At 41.1% G+C, this 21768-nt stretch overlaps 1 protein-coding gene across 2 annotated transcripts in view; it reads right to left on the bottom strand.

Annotated features, from left to right (window-relative positions):
• cpxm2 (carboxypeptidase X (M14 family), member 2) overlaps nt 1-5888 on the bottom strand; it is a 47384-nt gene extending 41496 nt beyond the window's left edge. For both annotated transcript variants that reach the window (XM_053511821.1, XM_053511820.1), the window contains exon 1: nt 5496-5888. In XM_053511821.1, the coding sequence (XP_053367796.1) occupies nt 5496-5769 (274 nt within the window). In that variant the 5' untranslated portion in view covers nt 5770-5888. The remainder of the gene's footprint in view (nt 1-5495) is intronic.
• Between the last annotated feature and the right edge of the window lie 15880 nt (nt 5889-21768).

Genomic DNA, 21768 nt, shown 5'->3' with positions numbered 1-21768 from the left:
TATCGGCCTCGGGGAAGATCAAAAGTGCCGGCATCTGCGTCTGTGTGAACAACAGATGGTGTTCGGATGTACAGGTTGTACTGCTCAGCTGACATGGAAGTGCTGATGACTAAGTGCAGACCCTTTAACTTTGCAAGAGAGTGCTGTGTTGTATATCCTGACTGCTTACATCCTGTCCTGGGGAGACCAGGAGACAGCACTGCATGACAAGATTGGTACAACGGGAATGTACACCTCTGATGATGTGGAGGTTTTGCTGGTGATTTAAATTACTGTAATCTCTATACCATACATTCCTAGGACCATTAACACGTGAGCTTCCTGACAAGGGAGAGAAATATCCTCATCCAGGTCTCCAGCCATGTGAAAGACGCATGTAAGGCAGTACCTCAGCCACACTTTAGACAGTCAGGCCACATTTCAGTGTTTCTCTATCCAGCTTACAGACAACTCCTCAGGCAAGCTCCACCAATAAGTCAAACTGGAATGCAGAAACTGAATTAGTGATCTGGTGTTCTGAATCGGGTTTGCTTTGAGACTGTTGTTTCTGTCTAAAACCCTGGACGAACTGTGAAGTGTGATTGATGCTACAAGCCCACTCCATTGCATTTCTTTTGGCTGATGCTGCGGGCCAGATATGACCTGCGTAAGTCTATCAGTGATGCCAAGAGACAATACAGACTGAAGTTATTACACTCCACTGCAGTAACACTGTGACGTGACTAAATGACTATCATTCCATTGCACTCCAATTGTGATGAAATGTTTTAAAATGATAATCATAGACCACATTAAAAAGACAATGCAAGATACCTTGGTGCATCTTCAGAGCTGGTCTACTGACAAGGCAGTCCAAATAAACACTGCCGTCCACATACAGTAGCCCTCACACACTTTGAAGACAAGGACACATATTGTTAGAAATGCGTTTTACCTACTGCAGCTCAGTGTTCATAGCTTCTCGCTCTTTAGCACTGTGAGCACTGAGACCTCCCCAGGGTTGTGTGCTGAGCCCGCGGCTGTAAATGCTTTCTACATATTACCACGTGGCCTTGCACAACAACACCAGCATCATTAAATTCGCTGATGACGCATACAGTACAGTACAGGAATAGGGTGGCAGAGCTGGTGGACTGGTGTAACACAAACAATCGTTCTGCAAATGTATACGAGACCAAAGAGATGATTTTAGATTAGAGCTGCACACACTATTCACTAGACATTAATGAGATGAAGGTGGAGAGGGTAAAAACCTTAAAATTCTTTGGCATTAGGACAACGGGATCTGACCTAGTCTCACAAGACACAGCACATTATAAAAGAAATCCCAGCAGCGACTGCACTCTCTGAGAAGTCTTTTGGCAAAACAGAAACAAAGTTCACTAAATTAATTTATAATCAATTCCTTGTGTTCAGTTGAGTTTTCATTTCTCACTGGAAGAAAGCATTCAAGTTCTGGAATGTAAGAAATAATATATAATATTACAGACTAACTCATAAAACCTGGGTAGAATTTCCCTTTGCTTCCACAAGTGCATGCAAAGTTACCTAACTTTAGCTGACTTTTATCTTACCATTTTACTGTCCGTATACAGTAAGAACACACTGTCATCTTAACTGGGTTCCTCTATCTGCTCATCAGATTCAAAGCACTGATCCTCACCTACAAAGTCGAACCTGGACCACCAGATCCCACTTTACACTATGTCCCCTCCAATGGGATGATTCGACTAGACACAGCACATCTCAAGGTACGCTGATGATCTGTATCAAGACTTATCTCCATCCTTTCTCCATAATTCCCCTTCCCAGCATGCATTTCTGCTCTCCCTGTGTGAACAGTACTCCTAGCATATTTTATGCCTGGATTACGTCACAAAAAGGTGTCAGAAAGTGCAGATTTATTTCTATTTTATTATCTTGATTATGGATTATCCCAAGGTAGGTCTTTAAACTACATTCCGGACATTCATAATGATCTACTTAATTCATGTGAACGCATGCAAATTTTTGTTGCCACCAAAATTTCCCCCAAACAGAAATGACCTGCTTGTTTGATCTATTTATATTTACATTTAAAGTTGGGGAATGTCCATGAAACAAGTTAGCTATTGGTGTCACTTGCATCACAGCAGCTTTGTAAACTCTTACAAAGAAATCCTGGCACAATGGAGTATGCTTTCTAACTACAGCAGTGACATCATTACTGAATTCCCATCACACAGTCTATGTTGAATCTTAGGAATGAGCAGATGCTCGGCAGCTGCAGACGTGACAGTGGTGTTGGAGAGAGAACACAAAACAAGCAAACGACACTTTTACGATCGATTTCAATAGGGATAAAAAGCTGTGTTGCATTCAAAGCATGTGATAAAAAGTACACTGAAGTTAAGATGCAAAGTGTTTAACTCAGTAAACTTCATCTAGAAATGTTTAGAGATGATGACGGGGAATTATGTACATGGGATTGCAGGTCACATTTCCGTCTTTGGTGACTTCTTGAGGTTCTGACTTAATGACCTGAAGGTTGTGTGATTAAATCTCAAGATCTCTTGTATAGATCTCTCAGGTCCCACTTTGACATCCTAAAGTGTCCTCTAATTGAATAAGCTGGCTCTGACATTTCTAACCACACATGACCCCTGCATAATGTCATTAACAAACCCGCAAACCCACTGAGTCCACATGCGAGAGCACAGCAATCAAGTTCAGTCATCTAAGAGGTGATTTAATGGTTGCTTATTTTGGCCTTACGTGGTGGAGTGTGTTAACCGCGCCAACTCTAACACTCTTGCTCACTTTGTGTGATTTATACAGGCAGAGGAGTGTGTGTTCTCAGAGTAGGAGTGTGTATTCTCTGGATCTGTTTATCCTGCTCTTTAATGTAGCAGAGTGTTTGAGATCCTCCTTTCCTTCCTCTGTGTAAAGTCTAACAGTAGCCTAATGCTCCACACTGCCATATATCAACCCGGTTATTAACTAAAAGCTAGACTGTTTATTGTAAAATGTACAATAAACAGCAACTCTGCATACGAGCAGACAAGAGTAATAATGAGATAGACGAAATAATTGCACACTCAGTAATTACACGTCTCCTCCTGTAAGGGTTCTGTCATGGATTAGGAAAACTATTACCTTCTCTAATTCCCAAGTGCTACAGGGATAAACAACACCTGGAATCCAGGAACATGGCCATGTTAATACATATATACTGTACAGTACAAAAAACATAGTGTATGACTACCCCAGGTGCTCCACCTCATGGTTTCATATGAGATAAAACATTTAAATTTTTAAGAACATTTTCTTTTTCATGTTTCTTCTTGTGACATAATGACAAGCTGCACATTTTTCAAATCCAGTTGGTAGGGTGTTGCTACTGTACTAAGGTGTCTCAGGTGTTGTTCAGGGCAGTTCTGGGGGTTGTGGGCTGGTTGCTATGGTAGTTCGTATGGTCCTATTAAGTTGTTTCTTGTTCACACGACGAAATGCCAGGGGGTTTCTGCAAAGCTGTTTAGTTGTCCCAGGTGGTTGCTACGAGATTGCTGGGTAATGGTCAGGTGTTTACAGATGGGTTCTTAGGTAGTTTCTGTCACATACTGTTAGGTGTCGGACTGTGGGCATGAGGTGTGGCAAGGCATGGACGCAGAGGGGGGATGAGGTGTAACAATGAAAGTCTTTAATAACAACCAAACAAGAACAAAGAGAGTTGGCTTTACGTTGGGGCATACTATAAACAGAACCAATAATCAACTAATACAATACAGACAGGGGATACAAACCAGACGAGATAAGACACACTAAACAGACTAGCGGACTAAACACAAGCGACTACACATGCAAGGAGCTAAACACACACAAGACAGACTTGGCTAGGCCTACTAGCTGTTATGCACATTAGCTGCTAAGCTAGCTAGTAGCTAAACAGACTAATTACTAAACAGGCTAGTAGCCAGAGACCCAAGGGATGAACAGACTAGGTACACAGCAGACTAGGTATAAAACAGACTAAGAACTCTAAAGGTTAGTGGCTAAACAGCTTACTACCTAAACAGACTAAGATCTAAACAGACGAGGAGACTAGACAGACTCGAAGACTAAACAGACTAAGATCTAAACAGAGGAGGAGACTAGACAGACTCGAAGACTAGACAGACTAAGATCTAAGCAGGTTAGTAGTGCACTGGTTAGTATTTATACAGACTAAGAACTACACATGCAGAGGAGGTTACTCACACATGACGGTAAACATAAAAGGCTAATTCTCCTAGAGGCTAATCCTGCTAGGAGACACAGAGACAAACTAACTTAAGACAAATATCTACTTAACTTAAAGCTCCAACGTGCCTAATGAGCTACCTCGTTCAGGTGAGCACCTGCATCACCTGACCGAGGTGCCTTCTGTATTGTACTGGTAGTTGCAAGGCTCTTCCTATGTGATTTCTTACTCCTAATTAAACTACGTATATAGTTGTTAAGTGGATATTGCTTGGTTGTCCCAGGTGGTTATTAGGAGGTAGCTGGGTGTTTGCTATGGTATGCCAGGCGTCTCTTGGGTTGGGTTCGAAGGTGGTTTTTAGGTCAGTGGTGGTCTGTTGCTACGGTAAGTGGCATCCCAGTAACTAGATACAGGTACTATGTAATCCCAGTAACTAGATACAGGTACTAGGTGGTTGCTAGGGTATTGGCAAGTTAATCCAGTCAGTTGCTAGGAGGTGCCTGGATGGTTGCTACTGTTTGTGATTGCTACTGGTACTCCATCTGGCTTTTAAGATGACCTCTTAGGTGCTGTTAGTTTAACACTTGGGGTGAATAAAATAGCAACCAATAGCGTGGTTGCCCTGGTATTGCAGGTAGTGGCTACTAGGTCCTTACTACTGTACTGTAGGTGGATGCTAAGTCTTACTACTGCTCCTAGTGGCTCTTAGGATGGGTTTTAGAGTGTTACTAGGTCAGTGCTAGGGTGTTGCTAGGTGGTTTAAAAGGTTTTGTTAGGTCAGTGCTTTGGGGTTGTTGGGTGGTTGCTATGGTATTGCAAGACCAGGTCAGTGCCAGGGTGCTGTTAAATGGTTGCGAAGTGACCGTTAAAGTATTGCAGGTGCCTTCTAGGGTGCTGTTGGGTAAATGCCAGGGTAGAAAGGCGTCTATTAGATTATAATTCTTTGCAGTTTTACAGGAACAGGATACTGTATATTTTTGTTTTATTAATTTCAAGAGTAAATGAAAACTTATCTTTTGGACAGGCCACTAAAATGTAACTATAAATATGTAAAAAGTCTGATTTGTTCTTTAATAAGTGGCAAAATGTTAACACATAAGTATAACAAACTGCTGTTATAGAATAATAAAACTCATGTGACAGTAATACATCACACCTGACAGTTACTGATCATTTTCCTCTACCAGCGCCGCACCCAGGCTCTTATTACTTTCTAGAGAAATAACATTTTTAGAAAACTATGACAACACGGTCATGTGCAAAGTTCAAAGGTTACCTGACTTGGTCTTGCCCCCAGCTTGTTTCCCTGAGGTTTTGGGGACGTTCTGAATGGGTGGTGTGTAAATTTCATGACCTTCCACCACCGTGCTCTCCTCCTGGACAGGAACATGGTAATATTGTTCCCTGTTCAACAGCTCCTGCATGTAATAATCCTCATCCTCACTCAGGAGTCCGTGAGAGACCCCCGGAAACAATCCCACAATGCCCAGCAACGAGAGGGCGAAAAGAATGTAATGTCCTGGAACAGCTGAGAAGAAGGAGAACATCATCTTATCTCCTTGTCTCTTCTTTTCTGTTTCCCTTCTTCTTCACTTTTATAGATATTTTTTCCTCTTTTCTGTCTCCTTTCTTCTCGTCTCTCTCTTCTACTTCCACAAGTTTTCAGACTTAACCTCGAATTCCTTAATGAAAACTAGAGAGCCAAGAGGACCTTAAGAGAGAGAGAGAGGGAGAGAGAGAGGAAGAAAGAGGGAGGGACTGAAAGAAAGGATATTAGAAATGTAAGAAGAGACAGCACTTTTTAGCAGGTGGGCAAAGCTGAAACTTTTTTTTTTTTTGGAAAGAGATGAAAGATGTAAAAGACTTTAATTTATGCCCTACTCAAGAAACATGTGGGGTAAAAAGACAATTAAATATTGGTAATGGTTATTAAAAGAGAGAGAGGGAGAGAGAGAAAAAAATTTAAAGACAGAAAAAAGAGAGATAGAGAGAAGAAATATTTAAATACCAGAAGAAATCAGGCTGTAACACTAAACCATCTGTCTCAGAGCCTGTCTTCTTTTATTCTCTCTGGAGTTAAAAAAGTGCATGTGGAACAAATAAAACAAGAATGGAGAGAGAGAGAGAGAGAGAGAGAGAGAGAGATGAGCACCTCTAACCTTTAATACCCACAGAGGTGGGACTATATTACAATAATAAAGAATAATAATTCAGTGTATAATAAGATAAAATGTATCTAAAACCTGTTATTTAGAATGTAGGATGATGTCATTATTTAATATTGCTATTGTGATACATTTTGTCACAATTTATCTTTCTGATATCACTACAGTATGTCTTTGTATATATATTTTTTTAGTTTTTGGAAGAGCAATGCCTCCACCCACTCAGACGTGTAATGGGATGAATGTAAGTCCGTCTGGATAAGTGTGTGTATGTGTGTGTGTGTGTGTGTGTGTGTCTGAATGCCATAAACGTAAATACTGTATATACAAGTTAAATGGAGGGATGAAAGAAAGTTTTGAAAATTGCTGTTCATTGTTATAATTTGTAAAAGAGTAAAAAACACTTATTTTATTGTTAAAGTATTTCCAGTTCCAGTCATGGGTTACATCTCTGAAGTGTCTGAACATTTCCCCTGTTTCTGCCCCAAACCCTCCTAATACTATCGGCAATGGAACCATTCCAACCCCTCATATTTTAAACCAATTATAGATCTGATCTGGGACTGATACAGCGTTTCAGGCGGGTGTCTCAGTGTCAAATGGATGTGTCTAAATCCTGACAGCTTCTACAGAGCTGCCAATATCGCTAACGAGAAAATTACCTGGCAGAGAGAGAGGTGGGGGGTGGGGGGTGGGGGCTGGGGTATGAAGAGGGAGAGAGAGAGATAACATAATTTTTCTACATTCATACAGGAGCGTAGGTTGATGGAGCGGTTGCAGCGATTTATTATTATTTATTTGTTTATATTTTAGTGGTGGGGTGGGGGTGGGGTGGGGGTAGATGTCCATCAAGTAACAGTAAGAAAACGACTTCAGAGAGTTTTGGAAAATGGCGTGTTTTTTACCTGGAGGTTTTGCAAGTCAGTTATCTGCTCATATGACGGCACAAAGCCAATAGGCGTGAAGCTAGCCCGTGTCTCTAGTGCACTAAGCTTAAAGATAACGCCTTGTTAAACAAATCTGCAGGATGAGTTTCCTGTCCTTGAGGCTGACTATTCATCCCGAGCTGTGTGTCTTACAAGTGCTAAGAGACTTCTCTGTTACAGTGTTTTCGGGCAGGTCCTTGGCTGTACGACAGGAATAATGTATTGTATTTGGTGTCTACAAATGAACCGGATCGGCTATAAACCTTGGAAATGTCTTTATGATCACGTAGGGTATCGGAGCTGTCGATTAAAATTTAATGTCAATATGATCAGATACAAACCTTTCACTTGTTTCTTGTTAGCTGCTGTGTACTATTGGAAGCATTTGTTTAAATTTAATAATAATGTTTTATTCAAATGAAGCCATTTCCACATGAAAATGACCATCTTTCACTCCGTCCAGTGTGTCCGCTGTCGTGTGTCCGGAGAACCTTGGGAGAGCCTCCAGGCCCCCCGTGACCCTACACAGAATAAATGATAAAGATGGATGGATGGATGGATGGATGGATGGATGTTTTTCCATTTGGCAAGTGGTAGTTCCCTGTAGGACTCGTAGTCAGGATTTGGCACTTAAATCATTGTTGCCCGGGTTTGATTCCTGGTCCAACCCCAGCAACTGGAGGTTTTGTAAGTCAGGGTGCATCTCAAGCATGGATAAATTACATCAGGAAGGACATCTGACATGAAACATGTGCCAGAATCGGAATATGCAGACCACATGCACTGAAAAAAGAACAAGAAAAAGAAGACGTCACTTTGGCAATTCTACATCAGAGCACAAACAGCTGGCATTGGAGACAGATGCACATGCAGTTCAGAGATTTTATTGAAACATGGGCAAACTGATCTCAAATGTAAAGCAGAAATTGTAAACCAAGACCAACGAGAAGTGGCCTGACTTACAAACACTACCGTGAGACGAAATAGACAGAATACCGAGTGTTTGATTCCCTTGCTAGAGGAGAGTCGATTCCGAGTCGGATCACTTTTTCTCAGGGAAGACGGCTGAGACCACCTGGTTCACATGCTTTTGAACCTGAGTGCGATTGCTGTGTTCTCGCCTGCCTGATTAAAATTTTTCTTGACAAATATTTCTGGCTGAAGATAAGCCAGACAACGTCAGAGATTTTTTTTCCCCTGAAGATACATCCGCTTTGAAGCCTGGACCTGCCTAGACATGGATGCAATTTTCACATTAGAAAAAAAGTTAGGCAGAAAATCTGTCTGTGTATGTGTGTGTGTGTGTGTGTGTGGGGAATGATGTGATCGCACCCGCTTAAAGCCCTGTGTCAGAACACATCACATCAACGATTCAGTCCAATTCCTGTCCAACACACACCCATGTCGTCCATCCAACACCATGTCTCCCAGCTTACAGTAAATCCATACTAAACCCTTCAAGCTTACGAACAATCTGCACGCTGACTGCATTGTCTTTTCGGCTGTCTTCAAAACGCGCTGCAAAAACGAGGAGGGGGAAAATCAATGTACAGCGTTAACAGAGAGAGAGAGAGAGAGAGAGAGAGAAAGAGTCGTTTCAGTTCAGAGCTCCTGATTTATTATGTCTTATTCACAGCGTGGGAGGAAGGCCAGCTCCTACTCGACCTTAACATGTGAACTGAGTGTGTGTGACACACACATACACACACAGTTGGTCTTGCCAACACATCGACAATGGGGTGGTGTGAAACGCAGGGAAATGAATTTTATTGTTATATTAAAGTTACTTCCCGCTCTCAGTTACATTATATCAGTTATAAACACTTTTTTCCCTCACCGCTCTTTCTTTATTTACTTTCCTCATGTTAATTAAACAGCTCTAAACATCACCTGGTATACCTTAGCAATTGCTTAGCAACACAATTTAGCAATTACGAGGGTAACGTTACAACTTATCAATACCTCGGCAGTCACCTGGACTATCTGGGAGATCACAGATATTCGACCAACACCCATCAAACAATCATCAAACAACACCCGGGCACTGACCTCACGTCACCTTAGAAACCACTTAGCAGTACCACCTGGAATACCATAGCCACAGTCAAGCATTTACTGTAGCAACACCCTAGCACTGACATACAGAAGTGACACCTCTCCTGGAAAACCACAGGACACACCTAGCAACTACCCTTCAACCCCCTAGCAAGTACCCAGGATGACTCTGCTTAACCCTTGCAACCATCTGAGATATCACTGACCTAGCAACAACTTATAAACCACTTAGTAATACACTACAAGCTACCTGGATTACAAGAGCAAATCCCTAGTAACAACCTAGCAACACCCTAGCAACCACTGGGATATCATAGCAAATTAGCAGTACCTTAGCAACCACTTAATTCTGTACCCACCTAGAACAAGCTGAGCAACTACCTGTGATGCCATAGCCAACCACCTAGCAACAGCCTCGCACTGGCCTAGGAACATCTTATAAACCACCTAGCAACACAATAGCATTAACCTAGCAACACCTTATAAACCACCTAGCAACACAATAGCATTACCTAGCAACACCTTTTAAAGCAGCTAGGAATACATTAAGGTGCCCCTGATATACCATAACACACACCTAGCAACCACCTAGCAGGCTAAAGTTTCTTAAACAAGCGACTATCTAGGATACCATATCACTCCACAACCCTCTAGCCTTGAACTAACAACAATGTAGAAACCACTCAGCAATGCCAGAAAAGCCTGTTGGAATACCACAACAAACCCCTAGTAACCATCTAATGTACCAACCTCCTAAAAAACATCTGGGATAACATACAGCACCCCAGCAGCTGGTTGGCAATCCCATGGCACCCATCTGGAAGGTCACGGCAATCATTTATCAACACCCTACAGTAGGACTGACCTAACAACACCTGGAGCTGACATACTGTAGCAACCTCATCAAAGCCTCCTGGAATGTCATAGCAAATGCCTAGCAACTACCTCGGATATCACTGCAAACCACCCAGGGCTCTTCTACCACTGAGCTAACAACACCATAGAAACCATTAGCAACACTCTAGCACAGGATCGAACTTGTATTGTGTTTTGTTTTGTATTACATAGGAGTATCCTGAGTAGACGAGAGGTGTCATTCCACGAATGCTGATAACAGACTGTAACAGCACTGGGTGTCCCAGGTGTTGTACTGTACAGTGGTTAATGACACTAACTGTCGGTGAAAGTAGGTCTGTACGGTCCGCAGTACTGAGGAGAGAGCAGCTGCCGGACAAAACCCACATTCACACCCAGTCACAGAAGCACTTTCAGTAAGAACACACATCTGATAACGTTATGTCGATCCTGGCACAAGGCTGAATGCCAAATCCCTCTCTAACCCCTGATCAAGGGCACTACTTGGTGTGTGGAACAATGGTTTGTACACCTTACATACTGTAGTGCACTAGCTTTCCATTTGGGATTTAACAATGCCACCCGGAAGTTAACGGAGCTGATACTCTAAAGTTTAATAAGTGAAAATATAAAGTTAATCTGGTTAATCTGGAGTTTTTCAGGACTGTCCACCACCTTCATGGTTTATTCTCCTCCCCTTTTGGATATAGAGTAACGGTAAGTTTTAAACATGCTGTTTAAAACTACTTTTACCCCTGTTAATTACACTAACTGTCGCTCTTGGTTAGTTAGTTCTGCCAGGCGTGGAAGGATATGTGTGGACGGAGAAAAATAACTGGTAAATAAAGAAAGATATTATAATCTGTTGATAATAAATGGTCTTTGTGGAACAGCTGTATGAAAGCAATATCACACTCGAGGTTGTGCTGTTGTTCTGTATATCATCATGGCCATGATGACTCAGGTTGTGACCTCGTGCCTATGATCGCATCACAGCGGCGTGGCTGACAACTAGCACACCAGCATGACCTCGAGTGTAATATTGCTTTAATATACTTAACTATACTATACTATACTATACTGTACTGTACTGTACTGTACTGTACTGTACAACTATATAACTCTTAACGCTTATCTGCTGTCACTGGTTTGAAGTCAGTCACTGAAACTGGAATCCTTTTTTGTCCTTTATTTCATTCTGCACTATGATCCCTGTAAAGCAGAGGAATATTAACTCACGCTACAGGTATGTATTAAAATCAGAACTGGGACAAAAAAACACAAACATGAAAAAAACGCTTAGTAACTAAAAACCAGCAGTCTGACCTGATGCTGTGTTTCAGCTACAGGAAGGAATTGAATGTTTATGTGTTGATAAAATCTGTTTAAACAAAAAAGGAGGGGGAAAGACAAACAAACAAACAAACAAACAACAAAACTTCATCAACTGTGCATCACAGTGTACCCTGTATTTTACATTACTATAATCAGATCATGCTTGAATATGCAAATTAGGAAAGCCCCACCCATTCCTTATTGGTAAACTGTTGTTTATTGCCGGCGTTTGCATCTTAAAATGATGTAGCCTTTACAAAATCCCAAATTAGGGCATAAATATATATAAAAGTATTCTTCATCATATGAACACATAACAAAACGCGCAGAGAAGTTCAACCAGAGTCAGACATTTTCTGTTAAAATATCACAATGCTTATCTGAAATACACCACCGTGTCTAGAGCAACGTTAGGATGATTTTAAGCATGTGCAAGATCACGTTCTCTTCTTCTTCAGCGCTGCTTTATTCTAATTGTTTTAGTGCTGATGTTTCAGCAGATGTTTTCTCTTTTAATTTTTATTTTGGTTTGGACTGCTATCCATTTCTTGAGCAAATATGTGAAATATCTGAAGCAGATTCCTGCAGGTGCTTGTGTAAGACCTGGGCTTTTTTAGAGGATTAGTTTTTCCAGAGGTCACATCTGGAGCTAGACATAAACCTCTATACATTTAAATCTACTGGAAATGTGTACAAGTTGTAAACTGAAATCAAAAGTTGTGTTTTTATTTAAAATTATGTAGAAAAATGAAAAGGTTTTTTCATTTTATGGTTCTGTTTTTCATGATTCATCATGTACAAGTCTTGTGTTTGTTCGATATATTTTTTTATTTATATCTTTTCTTTGCCTGAGAGTTAAAGTATTGAAATCATTTCCGATCTTATCTTAAAAACTTAATCAGTTCAAAATCTGAAAAATAGAGAAATGTTGATTACAGTTGCCATTTTCGAAACGGAAAACCTGTAATTATGAACAGACTTTTTTTTAATTATTATTATTAAAAATCACATAAATCACGTGATTTGTAAGCAGACAGAACGGAAACACAAAAACCAAGAAACAATCAGGCACAGAGAAGCTCTGGAGTTTGGCAAGAGTTCACAAGGAGAAGGAAATGAGGTTTAGATAAATAACAGAACGAGATCCATGTGTGAGACAGAAGCGAGAACTTTAATACAAGGAAGCAAACGAGACACAGGTGAGATAGTGAAGTACTGTAAATACTGATGAACTGTGTGCAGGTGAGAAAAATAAAACACTAGTGAAATAACTAGTTTATTTTATACTTATTTTAATATATGGGGGTGTACAAAGAAATACTCACCATACTGCGGGAGTGCAGGTAGGTCTTAAGTACCATACACACTTTATTAAATGAGTAAGAAATGTCTGGAATCATGTTTTATGATGGACAAAGTAAGTCAGAATTAGAGCAAAGAAATGAGGATGGACTAAAAGAACTGGGACTAAACAGCTGTGTGTTCATAAAAAAACACTTGTTAGTGAGACTCATCCTAAAAAAGGCTTCAGTTTGTTAGGGATCATTAAGACTGGACTTTGGAGTGATGGAGAAAGGTCATGTGACCTGATGAGTCCAGACTGAGCCTATTCCAGAGTGATGGGCGTGTCAGGGTGAGAAGAGAAGGACATGAAGCGATGCTCCCATCATGCATAGTGTCCACTGTACAAGCCTCTGGAGACAGTGTTATGATCTGGGGTTGATCAGTTACTCAGGTCTAGACTCAGTAACGTTATGGGGCAATAAAATGAAGTCAGCTGACCACCTGAATGTACTGAATCACCAGAGGATCACATCTACGGAGGGTTTTGTTGGGAACTTTTTCAGAGACCAGGAGACGTTGGGATATCATTCAAGCAGAAGTTACTCTTTATTGAGAACTCGCCGAGCGTCGCTGTAGTCATCCAAGTCTGACCGAAAACTTAGCTCGGAAGAGTTTATACTTTACAAGAGGGAGGGATACAAAGAGGTGGAGACAATCTAAACAAAGCATAGTCTAGTACAGGAGTCAGCCTGGTAACGGAAGTTCCCCAGCCCTGATCTCATCAGCATAACAGTGGCTTTCAAATGCATAGGTGCTAATCTAATCAGCCTGACAGTATCCCCCAAACCTTTACATTCTCATAGAGACAAAAGGCATAGCCTGGCCTTGAGATTAGCATTCACATTGACTTTGGGACCCTACCCAGTGGTCAGGAAGTACATAAAGACAAAAGGTTAATGTCTCTGACACCTGGGGTACAAGACTTGATCTTCTTAGAATGTCACCAACTTTACCTTAAAATGTAAAACCCAATGTACATAACTTGTTCAGTTTATATACTATTACGTTGGAAGCTAGATTTAACATTTTATAAATTTGTAATCCTACAGTTCCCCCTTTGAGAGTTCTAATAACTCTCACCAAATACAAATTTAGACATTTAATTCTTGTAACTTGTGATCGTTACAGGCACATAGCACTTGTTCTGTTGTTGCTTGCAGTGATGAATGCCATGATGACATATAAACAAACATCTAGCTAGTGTCTGTGAAGTTCTTATGGATAATAGTCTTTTCTGGTTGGAGCGGCCATTTCTTCTTGATGGGTGTGGGTTATTTGTTGAATGAAACACTTGATACTGTGGATGCATAGATAGTACACCAGTAGGAAAAACAACAGCAGAATTGCGATTTCCTTGATCCACAGCCAGGGTTTCCCTAACATGTTTCCGAACCATGAAGAATTATCCTCAGTCATCTGGTGTAATTTTGTTGAAAGATCAAGAATGTCTTGTCCAGCAATCTTGATCATGTTGATGGATGACTGAAGTTCTCGTATTTGATACTCTGCGTTGTGTATTTTTTTTGTTTTTAATCTTCTGTGACAGTTGGCTTGGTAGTGAGTCTAGTTGTCTGTCAGAAGTTGTGGCTTCCTTTGTAGGTGACGAGGTCAGCGTGTATTGGTCTCGGGACAGCCATCAAGTGGTATCTGCACAGAGTAAGAAAGAAAACAAAAGACGACAAAGCAGTATCTGTTGTAAAATACTTCAAACCCTAGGGTTGTATCCTCTGTTCAATCTGTGTCTGCTATTGTTGTTCCTTCTTTCCCTGTTTCTTAATTACCGTGACACCTAAAGAACAGTGAGGTGAGGATGAACTAATGAATGGGGAGGGCCTATGAGGGAGTCTTCACCACAGGGTTTGGCCCCCGATGCCTGTTGCATTCGGTTCTTCCCTGGGCTCCTCACTGGTCCGTGTGTCCTATCCTATCCCTGCAGGTGGGGGAACAACTTTACAATGTGACACGTGAGTCCAAGTTTTCCTTCCCTGACACAACACTGCAGCTGCTGTAATTAACATCACTTGATGTGGTCCGTGCCACTTAGGCTCTAATGGCTTGTTCTTAAATGATTTTATCATGACCCACTGACCTGGGATGATTGTGTGTCCACCTTCTGGTGGAGTCTGCCAACACGACTCAACTCTCTCTCTGGCACTTTGTACTGCCTTCGTGAGGTTTTCACAGTAAGCAATCAGGGCATCTGAAGCAAAGTGTACATCTGCATTTCTAAGATCAATCACACCTGGCATTTGCATTGGACGTCCCGTAATAATCTCATGAGGGCTCAGTCCTACTGATCTATTAGGTGATGCTCTCATACTACATAGTACCGCCGGCAGCGCTTCGACCCATGGTACTCCTTCCTGATGCATTTTGCTTAGCCTGGTTTTGATTGTTCTGTTTGCTCGTTCAACCTGTCCTGATGCTTGTGGTCTGTATGGACAGTGAAGATTCCACTTAATCTTCAACATTTTAGACACTTCCCTGACTACCTGTCCTGTGAAGTGTGTTCCTTGATCTGAGTCGATGTAATCTGGTAATCCCCATCTGGGAATGAAATCAGTAACAAGGCATTTAGCAGTATGTGCAGCTGTAGCACGTCCTGTTGGATAAGCTTCTACCCATCTTGAGAACTTGTCTATTACTACCAAGACGTCAGTTTTTCCTTTACAAGGAGGTAACGATATGTAATCAACTTGCAAGTGACGAAATGGTCCTGGTGGAGCTGGAGTATGTGTTGCTGCTGTAGTAACTGCTGGCACATCATTATTTTTCTGACATGTAACGCATCTCTTGACTGTTTCGATGGCTACAATTCTGAATTTTGGATTCCACCACTGATTTGAGAACCTGTGATTCATCGTCGCTGGACCACTGTGACCCAAATTGTGGATTTGTTGTGCCAAATATGGCAGCAGTGATTCGGGAGCGACATACTTTCCCCCTTTGGTCCAGCAGCCAGATGAATCCACGGTGGCTCCTTTGTCCAACCATGTCCATGCTTCATATAGAGGGACGTCTTGGTACAGATCAATGATCGATTCAGGAGGCAGAATGGTCTTCTGTGCTGTACTACCTGAACACACTTGTACAGTTGCATAGAAACAAGCTTGTTTAGCAGCTACATCAGCAAGAGCATTACCTTTAGCTTCCATTGTGTTAGCAGTGAGATGTGCTTTCACTTTGATCACAGCTAATTTCTTTGGAAGTTTCATAGCAAACATTAGATCTTTTACTAATCCAGCATGCTTAATAGGGGATCCAGCAGAAGTTAGAAACTGTCTACTTTGCCAAATGACACCAAAATCATGAACTACTCCAAAAGCATACCGGGAATCAGTGTAGATATTTGCAACTGACCCTGAAGCTAGCGTGCATGCTCTAGTTAAGGCTACTAGTTCTGCAGCTTGAGCTGAAAAATGATCTGGAAGACGACCTGAAGCTACCACTTCAGTGATGGAAGTTACTGCATAACCTGCTCGTTTATGGCCTTCAATAACTTGAGCTGAACCATCAACAAACAACTCCAATTCTGCATTCTCTATAGGAGTTTCTGCTACTTTACTTGTGGGTGTGTATGTAAGTGTAACACAGTCGTGAGTCATTTCTCCTACATCCTCTAACACAACTTCAGTCATTGCAGACATCATACATGTAGATGGATTTGTAACTGACGCACACTGTAAAACAATGTTCGGGGCTGTGAGGGTCGTTAACCAATTTCCCCAACGAGAAGAGGTGACAGAAGTGACTTTTGCTTGATTCATTAGTGCAGACACTGCATGAGGGCATCTTACATTTACGGTCTGCCCTAACACCATTCCTGATGAAGCTTGAAGCGCTAGATGAACTGCTTGCACGGCTCTAAGACATGGGCCCATACCTTGAGCGACTATGTCAAGTTTACCAGAATAGTAATGAATTGGGCGTAAACTGCCCCCATGATCTTGCATTAGACATGCAGTCATAAAGCCTAAGTGTTCATGAACATAAAGCACAAAGGGCCTATCAGATTGTGCAATTCCTAATGCGGGTGCTTGACATAATGCTGTCTTTAAAGCATTGAAAGCTTTAAGATGAATTTCTTCCATACAAACAGTATCAGAATCTTTAATCTGGCCTTTCAACAAGTCATAGAGCGGTTGAGCAATCATGGCATAGTCCTCAATCCAAGGTCTACAATAACCAGCTGTTCCTAAAAAGGATCTAAGTGTTTTAATGGTAGTAGGCGGAGGTATTGCTTTGACTGAAGCGGCTCGATCCTGTGTAATAGATCTATGTCCTGTACCAATTGTTTGACCCAGAAAAGTGACTTGGTTTTTTGCAACTTGAGCTTTGTGAAGGCTGCATTTGTGTCCTTTTGCATGCAAATAGTCTAACAATGCTGCCAATTCAATTTGATGAACATCATGATCTGTTGAGGCAATCAAAATATCATCAACATATTGGATCATAGTGGACTGTTTAACTGGACACTCTGGGTCACACAAATCACGTCTGACAGCCTGATGGTATATGGTCGGAGAATTTTGAAAACCTTGTGGCAGACGAGTCCACTGGTATTGCTCATAGTCAACTGTAAAAGCTAACCATGCCTGGCTGTCAGAGTGCAAAGGAATAGAAAAGAATCCATTAGACATATCGATTACTGAAAAAACTTTACAATCTAATGGTAAGCCATTACAAATTGTAGACGGATCTGCTACTAGGGGGGTGATTTTATCAATGTGTTTATTGGCTACTCTGTAGTCTATGGTGAGTCTCCATGTCCCATTGGCTTTCTTGATGGGCCATATGGGTGAGTTACAGGGACTGTTAGTTTTAACTAGCACACCTTGTTTCAGCAATTTTTCTACAATAGGTTTAACTCCCTGTAAAGCTTCTTTACTGATTGGATATTGTTTGGTAACAGGAGGTGGAGTTCCTGTTAATTTGACTGGTTCTACACCTGTCAGAAAACCGCAATCATCCTTGTCTTTAGCCCAAATAGGATGATTCTGCAAGAAAGCATACTCAGGAGTGGCTTCATTATCAGTAGAAACTTGTGCTGAGGAAATTTTTATGCTAGCAGATTCTGAAGACATGTCTAAAGTTAGATGTACTTGTCTCAGTAGATCCATGCCTAGAATTGCACCTGTATTTAATGGAGCACATAGCAATTTTGTAGTCAAAGTTTTTGGGCCTAATTGTATTTCTATGGGCGGAGTTTCATACAAAACAGAATCTTCACCTATTACACCAGTTAAACACAGTTTAGTTTTCTTGAATGGAATGTTTAAATCTTTAGCCAATTTAGTAGGAATTACTGTAATTTCTGCACCTGTATCAAGCAAAAAGTCAATTTCTTTCTCTAGTATGCTACCTTTCACAAAAATTCTTTTGTCATTGTTATGAATTACAGGGGAAAGGTAGCTACTCACAGCCCCAACAATTAGTTTTTTTCCTGTTCCTGTTGTGCTCTTAGAAGAGCCTGAGCAAGCTGTCCTAAAGTTTGAGTAGACAAAGACGGAACTACTTCAGGGTTGTAGGCAGGCTGAGAAGGAGTAGAATTATGCATACTATTTCTTCTACGATCTTGCAACTTCTTCCGACACCTTTTCTCCCAATGTCCTAGTTTTCCACAGTAGTTACATTTGCTTTCTCTTTTAGGCCATCTATGGTCTGGGTCTGTTGTGCTAAATGAAGCTGCTGCTACTCTCACCTTTGCCTTAACATCAGCATCCCTTTCCCAGGCAGCTAACCTGTCAAGATTACTTCTGAGAGTCATGGAAGACCAAGTTATATCTAGGAATGGCAATGCTTTTCTGTACTCGGCTATAAGGCCATCTGACCAGATGCGGACTAGGGGTCCCTTATCATCAAGCACACTTTCAGAATCCTCAACTATGCCACTGTAAGTTACAGCTGACTGACAAAACCGTTCAGTGTATTCATTTACAGATTCTTCGTTCTTCTGCACACAGTTAGTAATCCTGGACCAGTCTACCTTGGGTCCCATGATGTTCTTAAGAATTTTCAAGACACCCTCTCTCACATCACTTTTACTGGCATGTTGTAGTTCAGACGTAACAGCAGACTCAAATCGGTTGAATTCAGACTCAGTTAGAATTTGTGACATCAGCTGTGTGACTTCTTCTAATGACATGTTGTAGAGACGCATTTTACTAATCAAAGCTCTTCTAAATTCAGAAAAATTAGTGCGTGCTGAGGGTAAGCTCTGGGATAGTCTCTCTATATCCTTAGGTCCTAGTGATTTAGCAACAGTTTGGACTTCGACAATAGAAGAGTTGGGAGTAACACTTGCAATTCCCTCAATTCCCTGAGATCTCTTTCTAGCGCCACATACATTTACTGAATCTACAGGCACATCAGTTACTGACTGAATGGCTACATCTGTGTCAAAGAAAGCTTGTAAGTCAGGATAGTTGTTATCAGACTGACTAACTTTATCTACATCAGTTCTTGCTAAAGTTTGGTTGCGGTTCAGTTTCTTCGTCAAAGAGGATACCCTAGCACGGAGCTCCTGGATCTGTTCCTCTAGCTCTGAGATACGCTGAGACTGTTGTGTACTTAGCGTTAAACCAAATTCTCTATGACAGCAGATAATGCCTTTCACATTTTTCTTACGAATGCATGCTCCTAATACCTTTTTGCACTCATCTACCGACCACGTCTTGTCTGGATGGATCTTATACTTTTGAGTTAGTTCTTGTCTAACTTTCTCAGTTACTATTATGTTCATCTGCTCTCCTAACAGTGATTTGAATTCACTATCAGACCATGAAGGAGTCGCAAGACCACCTTTTTTAGTTGTGGGGATCAGTCTAGCATTCTGTTTAAACATTTTGTAAATCGGTTTGTTACCACACAATAAAAAAAAAAAAAACACTAAAACTTCTCTGATCAACAGAGGCTGGTCACGGTTTTTAACAAAAAAAAAACAAACACTAAAACTTCTCTGATCAACAGAGGCTTGATACGCTTGTTAAGACAAAACACTAAAACTTCTCTGATCAACAGAGGATAACACACAAATACTAGCACATAAGGCTAATCTTCCCTGCCTAAACAGAGGAAAACACACAAATATTAGCACGTAATGCTAATCTTCCCTGCCAAAACAGAGGATAACACACAAATATTAGCAGATAATGCTAATCTTCCCTGCCTGAACAGAGGATAACACACAAATATTAGCACGTAATGCTAATCTTCCCTGCCTAAACAGAGGAAAACTCACAAATATTAGCATGTAATGCTAATCTTCCCTGCCAAAAACAGAGGATAACACACAAAATATTAGCACCTAATGCTAATCTTCCCTGCCTGAACAGAGGATAACACATAAATATTAGCACGTAATGCTAATCTTCCCTGCCTGAACAGAGGATAACCATCTCTAAACAGAAACTTTTAGAGGATAACTTAGTTAACCAAACCCTACAGCAGTATGTTAACTCTTCTCTGACGGCGCAGAGGATAACAAATTTGTACTGGTCTTAAAGGTTCTTTTGGATAGAGTGGCACTCACCAATCCTTGCTTGTACAAAAAGATTCAGTCTGGAATGAAGTCAGATCTTTGAGTTTGAAGTTTTCAATCTGGATTCAGGTGAGCAGCTCTATCCGGGTCACGGCACCAAAACTGTTGGGAACTTTTTCAGAGACCAGGAGACGTTGGGATATCATTCAAGCAGAAGTTACTCTTTATTGAGAACTCGCCGAGCGTCGCTGTAGTCATCCAAGTCTGACCGAAAACTTAGCTCGGAAGAGTTTATACTTTACAAGAGGGAGGGATACAAAGAGGTGGAGACAATCTAAACAAAGCATAGTCTAGTACAGGAGTCAGCCTGGTAACGGAAGTTCCCCAGCCCTGATCTCATCAGCATAACAGTGGCTTTCAAATGCATAGGTGCTAATCTAATCAGCCTGACAGTATCCCCCAAACCTTTACATTCTCATAGAGACAAAAGGCATAGCCTGGCCTTGAGATTAGCATTCACATTGACTTTGGGACCCTACCCAGTGGTCAGGAAGTACATAAAGACAAAAGGTTAATGTCTCTGACACCTGGGGTACAAGACTTGATCTTCTTAGAATGTCACCAACTTTACCTTAAAATGTAAAACCCAATGTACATAACTTGTTCAGTTTATATACTATTACGTTGGAAGCTAGATTTAACATTTTATAAATTTGTAATCCTACAGTTTCTTCTTCCCTGATGGCACGGAGTGTATTCCAGGACGCCGAGTGTGAAAGTGTGGTTCTGGGAGCACGAGGAAATATTGTGTCATATGAACCAGACACCAGTGTAATTAGAGTTTTTTCAAACATCACAGTAAATGTCAGGACACCGACAGGTAACATCAGACGAGACAACATGGCTTGGAAACATAGTGAGACAGAAATGAACAAAATGAGACCAATTTTCTGAAATTTTCCTTTGAACATGATAACTTTCACATCACTCCGTTTTTCACTTCCTTTGAGCTCTCTCTCACTCCTTATTTGGCAATACTGTACATCTTCTGGATGTCTATACATTGTCCTCTTTTTTATCCCTGGAATTCAATAGAACATGTTAAACATTTATGCATTTCTGTCCCAGTGTCTGAGCTGTCCAGTGTTGTGACCACATCAAGCTATTCATATTGCAATTTCAAACTAAACAATTAGTTACAGACAACCAAACGAAAGAATAAGAGAAAACACAGAAGTGGTGTTCACGACCAGGTAACATAAGGGCGGGGACGGGACAAAAGCAGCACAAGAGAATTTAAAATAAAACCACATGATGTGAACGGAATGACATTAGAGCCGTACACACTGCATCAGGGTTTTCAGACAGTGTGAATTTGTGGCATGCCCT

This window comes from Clarias gariepinus, chromosome 14 (genome assembly GCF_024256425.1).
Source record: "Clarias gariepinus isolate MV-2021 ecotype Netherlands chromosome 14, CGAR_prim_01v2, whole genome shotgun sequence".
NCBI classification, from domain to species: Eukaryota; Metazoa; Chordata; class Actinopteri; order Siluriformes; family Clariidae; genus Clarias; species Clarias gariepinus.
This window is presented reverse-complemented; position numbering and strand designations above follow the sequence as displayed.